Here is an 8,106-nt window from a genome sequence, read left to right on the forward strand (position 1 = left end):
AACAATTTTGATAGAAAATGTGTCAGAATGAAAAGTAATTTCACTAAACGCTGATCCAGAACCGCAAGGCATTCTGGGGGATGTAGGCAGAGTAAATTCTTCTGTCGCTCAACCTCTCATGGCCAGCTAAGCAAGGTTTGTGGCATCAACCAATCAACTCAATCATTGGTTACCTAGCAACAACCTGTTGTGTAACTGGCGCAGCAGCAGCTCTAAGGTTTTGTCTCATAACTGCTTAAAAATAAAAAATCAACATGGAGTGAAGGAAGAAAATGAGTACAACAGCTCAGGAGGAAATTGTGTAAAACAGGAAAAGTCACACCACCAGTTTTATAGTTTCAGCTATTTAAAACAAAAAAAAAACCTAATTGTTTATTATATTGTGATATGAAATGCTTATATCATGAAAGGTTTTTCAGCCATATAGCAGTTTGATGCTATGAAGTTTACTGGAAGTTGCCTGCACTGTAAACAACCATCCTCCACTAAGAAGAGAGAAATGCTGATGTGAACGAGACGGTTAGTGTYAATTCGATATTTAGAAGCGTGGCCAACGCAGACTGAAAGGCTTCGTTCACTTCCACTGCTACCATTGCTAAACTTCAGGCTGGACCACAAACAAAACAGCGCAGAAAATCAATGTCATTGTTCCCAACTTCTTCTCCTGTGTGCTCATTGGCCCTGTTGAAATTCTACCAGAAACGCGAAGCTCAGTGGTAGAAAGCCCATGCAGAGCACTGAAGGGAGATGAAAATTGAACGAAATTGCTCATCAAGGCAGTGGCCAGGCGAAGTTTATCATATTCCTGTAACTTTCTGTCATCATTCCTCTCTTTACTTTCACCTTCAGCTCACAATGTCCTTTTTGCTTTTGCAGTGAGACCAAAATGTAAAAACGCTGGTAGGTCTTGTTTATTTGCCACCATGTCAGAAAAAGCCTGGGTGCCTCCTTGACTCTTATGAATAATACGTGAGCCGGCGGTGGGCTKTGCCGTCGGTCCTCTAATGCCTGTCAGACTGCAGATCAACCAGCTTGGGAGAGGAAACAAAGTTGACTGTGCCACCGCTTTCGTATTTATGGYTGTTGTGTTGCTCSTGGCCCCTCCGGTCAATACCRAGGCAAGTTCAGCCGAGGTCCGGGGAGCACAATAGAAAGAAATCGTTTGCTTGAGAGCTGSTGCAAYCCTAAATATAGCTCAGCGAGGGATGTTACGAGAGGCAGGCTGATTCGTCTGAACTGAGAGGATTATAAGGCCAGGACTCAGAGATGCCCAGCTGAGGCCATCCTCGTCCATAACGAGGCTCAGATGTGAGAGTTGGCCTGCACGCAATATGTTTCCTAAAAATAATCATAATCATCCTCAATTTACCAAAAGGCAAAGGAAGAATTTTACAGTGTTTCCACACCTTTTAGTCTGGTAGACTCAGTTCGATTGGGAACCAAAGTTGCAACATTTGTTAYATTTCCAGCTGTTGCTGTTTGCTTTCACATTGCACTGTCAAAAAAAAAAACCTTTGAAAAACCTGTTTTTCTCCTTGTCTGTGGTGGCGCTGCACCAAGAACAACTTAAGAACACAGCATAAAAACATTTGAGGAAGACACTGAGCACAACTTCTTCTTCACAAAATGTAAACAAATATGGAGTGGTGTCAGATTTTACTGGTTGTAGGATTTTTCTTTTGTCTTTGGTAGGAGACCAGGAGCCATTTCTCGCGAGACACGCACATTGGTTTCGATTGTATTTACCCAGAATACCCTGCGCTACACTTCGCTTCCTGCTTATGGAGCGGTCTCTCGCCTGCTTTCAATCACATTTGCATTGAAACGGCATCAGATTTCATGTCAACCGAACCAAGATTTAATCTTTTAGGTGGACTGCACCARAGTTCAATTGCTCTTTCACACCTTMCTAAGCAAACCAGACTTTCTGGGCAAACAAACTAGAGTTTRATTGAAGCGGACCAAACAGGGCTTGTGTGAAAGCACCCTTAGTCTGTAAATGGGTGTTTGAAAATGTAAACACTAGTATAAGTTATGGTACAACTAACTTCATGGGCCTCTTCTTCTGCTCCCCCATCACAGTTTCCTGTTTGAGAGCAGCCCAACGGAGGTCCAAACACAGGACCAACAACAACACCTACCCACAAACAAAATTTTGCCCAATGACAGGGCAGAGAGAAGCAGGACCGTTCTCTCGGTGCCAGGCAGCACGCTGAAGAACATCCGCCAGTATAAGGAAGACTACAACGCCTACCTCGGTTCTGGGTCTCAAGGGGCCATTGACAGCTTCAACACCTGGGCCGCTGCGGACAGGTAAACAAAAGTGCTGACTTTTTCTGACAGGTTGGCAGAGGCCCTCTCGTCTTCGTAAACCGTCTAAATCCACAAGTTTGATGCCATTTCTGCAATACTTTACCACATATTTGTGTGCTATTGTAGGATAGATTGGGGCATGCTTCAGCCTCCAGTTTGAAGCTCATGTCCCATTCCGCTGTTGCCAGCAAGTTCGACAAAAGTCACGTCACTCCATTCATAGAAAATGTATTAATGGGTAAATATAGTAGATATAGAGTAGCCAGCACTATTCCTATAGGTCACTAAAGTTGGAAGTCAAAGGAGAAGGTGAGATAAATGAGTGGACAACAACAGCAATCCAATAAAAACAGTAAAGTTTAACATGCAAACACACTTCAGTTAASGCTACACACTTCATGTTCCCAAACCACTCACCCACACATGCACAGGGTCAGGCTTGTGGCCSTAAATAATCCAGTGTTATATAAAGAAGTGTCCAATAAAAGACAAAAACAACAACAAAAATAAATGTGTTTARTCTGCTACTCACGAGACGCACTCCCAGGTTGTCTGGTTTACAGGCCATGCRAGGTTTTCTTTTACAAGCCCAAATGATGGCGGAAAAAAKAATAATAAAACTCCAATATCCAAAAATACAAAACATTAAAAAGTGGTTCAGTTTGAGAAACCACACAGCCRTAATGAAAACAGCAGARGGACCAMCWASYWRSWARAAWAATAWTWTKTTRKKAKAWYMWMYWATTWTKWKKWKTTKTTTTTTTTTTCTTTGAAGAGTGATACCAGGCACACTTTTGTTCTACACCCCCTCCCTCAACCCTGACACAGTGCAGCAGCATCCTTCCTGAGTGATGAGATGGTAATGAGCAGCAGTGTGCTGGTGTGCAGCCACACCACCTGGAGGATCTCATTTAATCTGTCTGCTGACAGACTGATTGCTACATAGAATCTTAAGCACTGCCAGGACAGAGAAAACATACATCCTGGGAGCTATTTTAAGCCCCGCTTCCAACACTTGGCTAAACCCGGGGCAGATAATAACTCAGTGTTTAGACGAACTTCCTCATTTTGAGGTCTAAATTACATTAATATCGGCCAACTCGATTAGTGGTGCGGTAAATATGTAAAARCGCAGGGAGTTGTTCAGCACGGCTCAAAGCGCATTAACTGTGATGCCTCATCACRGCAAGTCCAATCCATAACAGTTCAGTCTTTTCTCTCATTTCTCATGAGTTTCTCTCATTTCTCATGAGTTCTTCTTTTTAACCTTTAAATCTTCACCACCRCACAATTACTCTGACTCTACTTTYTGGATTCTCTGACATGTTAAAGATTTGGTGGGGTGTTTTGGACTTCTGGAGCAGTCTCACCCGTCCCTGCTGTGATATGTGTGTTGACCCAGATAATGTTCTAACTCTGGCCTGCAGGAGTCGTCTTCTAGACCCAATGAAAGCGCATTTTATAAGTGTGAAACCTACAGGGGATTACCCTAATAGATGCTGTGTTGCGTCATATATTTAGCCAAGTTRGTGTACTTTGTTCTTAACATGAGCAAAMAATTTAATAAAACAAACAAAAAAACAACCTATGTAGTCAATAGTAATGCAGACATAGCAAAAGCTGCGTCTACATTCTCAGCATAAAGTTGAGCTTGTTGAACTCGACTGTGACTGGATCAWGGAAACACAAATGGGACTTCGGATTCTCCGAGGCTTAGGATGTGTTCACACCAGCCCTGTTTGGTCCTCTTTAATCGAATCTAGTTCGTTTGTCTAGAAAGTCCAGTTTGTGTGGGGAAGAGTGAATGTGCAGTCAAACTCTGATGCAGACAAAAAGAGCAAACTCTGGTTCGCCTAAAAATCCAGGTCTCAGTTCGGTTGAAGTGAAATCTGGCGCGGTTCCGATGCAAGACCTCTCCAAAAGCAGGAAGCCGACTATAGTGCAGGGCATTCAAACCTACATCTGCTTAAATATGATGCTCCTCCATCTTTGTTTACATTTGAAAGAATGGAAGAGAAAACAGACAGAGGGTTATAACATCTTAGACAATTAAATATCGGCCGACATTTAATATGAGGTTGATCTTAGCCACCTGTCTTATCTACTACATCAAAGGTCTAATAAACCAACCACTGTCCTCTTCTGCTCTTGACAATCTCTGTGTGCATAGTTCGTCTGCGTCTGCTTCCCTTTAAGATGTAGATCTTTACCTTAATTTCAAAGGGTTGCTAACACTTCCAGATGGAATAGACGTCCTTCATTGCTTTTGCAATAAACGATTATTATTACTAACAGCGTTGTTGACATGTATTCGACTGGTTCCTCGCTGCCCTGCCTGCTTGGTCTGACGTTCCTGCTTGTTTCCATTGCTGCAGCGTGGCGGAGGACCTGCTGTCGGAGGCGCTGGCGGACGTGGCGAAGGAGTTCCAGGTCGTGGTGGAGGAGTATGCCGAGGCCGTGTTCACCTCCGAGTTCCTGCAGCCCGTCCACTCAGTTCCTGCGTCAGCTCCGGCTGTAGCTGGGAAAAACCAGTAGGGAGAAACCAGTAGGGAGCCCCCAGAGCTGCGTCGGCTACGGTTTCCTTAAAAACTGTACCGTACCGCATTACGTGTTCCTGTTGGATTAAACCTGAAATTTCAGACACAAAACTACAAATATTTATTTTTTTAAAGCATTTTGTACATTTTGAAAGTGGATGTTTTTATTTTTTTCAGTGTTTTTTTTTTTTATATTATTATTATTTCGAATGAAATCACGTTTTATTTTACTGAGATTTTAGATTTTTTTTTTTTTTTTGAGAAGCCGCTGCAGATTGAGAAGTGTCTGTGTAATTCCCTGTGTGTGAATTACACAGGGAAGCAATGGTCTCATCGCTCTTTCCGGTCCATTTGTATCTGGGAAGTATTCCTCGGGGAAAGTTAGTTTAGGGTAGATAAGCTTGGAGAGACCATTACAACATTACAGAGGATTAGAAGATTACTGYCCTCCCTTTGCACTTGGTATAAATCTCCCCGAGGATTACTCACACTTTCTATTTTCACGGTGGAATACWGAAATGAATTATTCCATATGGCCTCCACTTAGAAATGTCTGGAAAGCAAATTGCATCTTATGTTTATTTCCACGGCCGCTCAGACTCTCCTTGTGCTTTATTTTCTAAATAAATGCTTCAGAGGTTGTTTTTTTTTTTTTGCTTTCTATCAAAGTTTATTACAATATGACAGTATGTTTCAGCAGAGGGAAATTGAGTTATTTTTTTTAAAGTTTTTTTAGTCATCAAGGCTTTCCTTGTGGGGACATGTAAATTGATGTAATTCCACTTCCCATGTTGCATTTTAGCCCACTAAACTGTGCAAAATACAACCAGTAGATTATAAAGTACACTACAGATAATTACGACTTGAAYAAACTGCAATTATAGAGAAAAGTGTCAATTTTGACATYAGAGAAAATAAGACATGATTGGTCCATTTAGAAAACGCCTGAGTCCCTGGATGGCAACATGAAAGTCATCCATCCAGAACAGTGTGGGGTRGAAGGGGGGAAACGCATGCAGATGTTGCTCTGGACGGTGGGGACCGGCTTGCAGCATTATTTATATACTAGACAGCAAAATTAGTAAGCTCCGTCTTTTATCTTGGCTGGATTTGATTGTTCCATACAGGCTTCTTCGTGAGCTTTGACAAATGGAGGCCAGTCAGCTGGAATCGTCGGGAAGTAATGCCGGTTCTCTGATGACAGAAGCTAATTACGCTTCACTGCTACGGGTCAGAAACGCAGGGAAGCARTGGTCTCATCGGAACATGCAGCTAATGTGATGTAACATGTTCCATCAGGTGATAAGCTTTCATTACACAGTCACATAAAGTTTCACTTTATATTACAGCTGAAACAATTAATTGGATTAATCGTGATTTATCAATTATTGAAATAATTGTCAACTAATTTAGCATTTGATTAATCGTTAACTGGAGTATAAAGACTAAAAAAAAAAAAAACATTTGATGATTAAAACAACATACTCAGCACTAATTAAGCCAAAACGGTGCAAAAAACATGCATTTTGGACTTAAGATAAAAAAAATAAAACATACAAAACATACAATAAAGGAATACTTTTTTATTGCATCTTATTCAATAACATTTTTATTTTCTAATTTAAAAATGGAATTTAATTTTCATCTTTTTATGTATTTTTAATATTGAATAATAAAGGTWTAAGTGTTGAATGTGCCCTTTTTTTGTCACATCTGATTAATCAGAATAATCAATTACTAAAATAATCACTAGAGCTTGATTTAAATAAACTAAGATGGTAGAGGCWTACTCCAAAAGACTTGGCTATACAATTCGGTTCAATTCAAGAATACTTTATTAACCTCAGAGGAAAATTGAACGTTGTAATTGGAGGTGTGCGATACTGCACATTTTTGTTTCGATCTGATACCAAGCAAATAAAGGGCAAGTATCGYCGATACTTCTACCGGTATTTTTTGTTATTCAAGTTTAATGTACCATTAAACTTCTGACTTCTTTGAATAATTTTGTTAAAACTCAGGACAGAATTTGGACAGAGTTTATAGGTGCCAACAAAATACTTTAGTGACATATTTTTACATGACAAACAGGAACAAAACAAGTTGTTTTGCTTCTTTTTTCCAAAACAACATGCAAAAAAAAGTACAAATTGAACCAAAAATCTTTTTTCTGAGGTAGAGTTGAGAAACTACAAAATAAAAGAAAACAAAAATTTTCACAAGGAACCTGAAACTAAAGCATCAATCTCACCACACTAGCATTGATCTGACACCGATACCAACTTATCGATATTATCAATATTTTAGATCGAACCACAACCCTCTAGTTGTAATACATAATATACAATTTTCTTCAAACAGTTATTTTGGATGCTAATAATGGCTGTGGACAAGAACTGTAGCGGTCTGTGTTACAGTGGTTGAAATTAAACCTCTGACTGTTTTGTCTGTAATTTTCTTGATTTTTATGAAGAATCCTTTGGGCCATCATTTTCAGAACAGAACCAGCCTTCTTTATCCACCATATATCATTTTTACTTTGCGTCGGTCATAAAATCCCCAATAAAATACATCAAAGTTTGCAATTGTAATTTAAAAAGTGAGAGGAAAAGGTCAAAGGTGAGTGAATATTTCTCTGAGTCGCTGTACTGTACACATGTAGATGCTCCTCTGTAAAGACCAGAATTAGCAACTATTTTGCACATAATTATAATTTATAATGATTGGAGGGGGTTAGACCTTGCCTCTGGCCGGCGCTGAATCATTACCAGAGCTCATTTAAAAACCCGGTCGGGATTTCACTGACTGCGGTGCATTTGTGATGCTTTGAGGGGGAACAGTTGTATGTTGGTAAAGTATTTGACATTTAAGTCGGGAGTTTTTTTTGCTTTTTTTTTCAGCTGATGCTCTGTATTCATATCAGATGGATGTCAAGTCCTCAGGCTTATTAGTCATGCTGGCAGCAAGGTTGGTCATTGTTGAGCAGTCTGTCAGGCAGGACTGCCGTAGCGCGCATTCTAATGTCTTCTGATGCAAATGCGTAGATTTTGGTTAAATCATTTCTTAGGCTGTGTTTTATTCCGGAGGTACACAAAAGAGTGGGAGATCTGAGCTGGCAGTCAACATGCCTATGAATACATTTCTTTCTAATATTTTGGTGGAAGCATAGATTATCTTTATTACTTATGCATTAAGCCATCAAGATGCTTTTAAGTTAAAAGTAATGATGGTACTCCTTTCTTTGTAGAGATTTATA

The 8,106-nt window shown here is 40.0% G+C and overlaps 1 protein-coding gene across 1 annotated transcript in view; it reads left to right on the top strand.

Moving 5' to 3' along the window:
- Positions 1-4,961, top strand: part of kiaa0753 (KIAA0753 ortholog) — a 29,422-nt gene extending 24,461 nt beyond the window's left edge. Inside the window, exons 16-17 of the mRNA XM_008424996.2 lie at positions 2,083-2,313; positions 4,689-4,961. Coding sequence (XP_008423218.1) covers positions 2,083-2,313; positions 4,689-4,848 — 391 coding nt within the window. The 3' untranslated portion in view covers positions 4,849-4,961. The remainder of the gene's footprint in view (positions 1-2,082; positions 2,314-4,688) is intronic.
- Positions 4,962-8,106: the final 3,145 nt, after the last annotated feature.

Source organism: Poecilia reticulata, linkage group LG13 (genome assembly GCF_000633615.1).
Source record: "Poecilia reticulata strain Guanapo linkage group LG13, Guppy_female_1.0+MT, whole genome shotgun sequence".
NCBI classification, from domain to species: domain Eukaryota; kingdom Metazoa; phylum Chordata; class Actinopteri; order Cyprinodontiformes; family Poeciliidae; genus Poecilia; species Poecilia reticulata.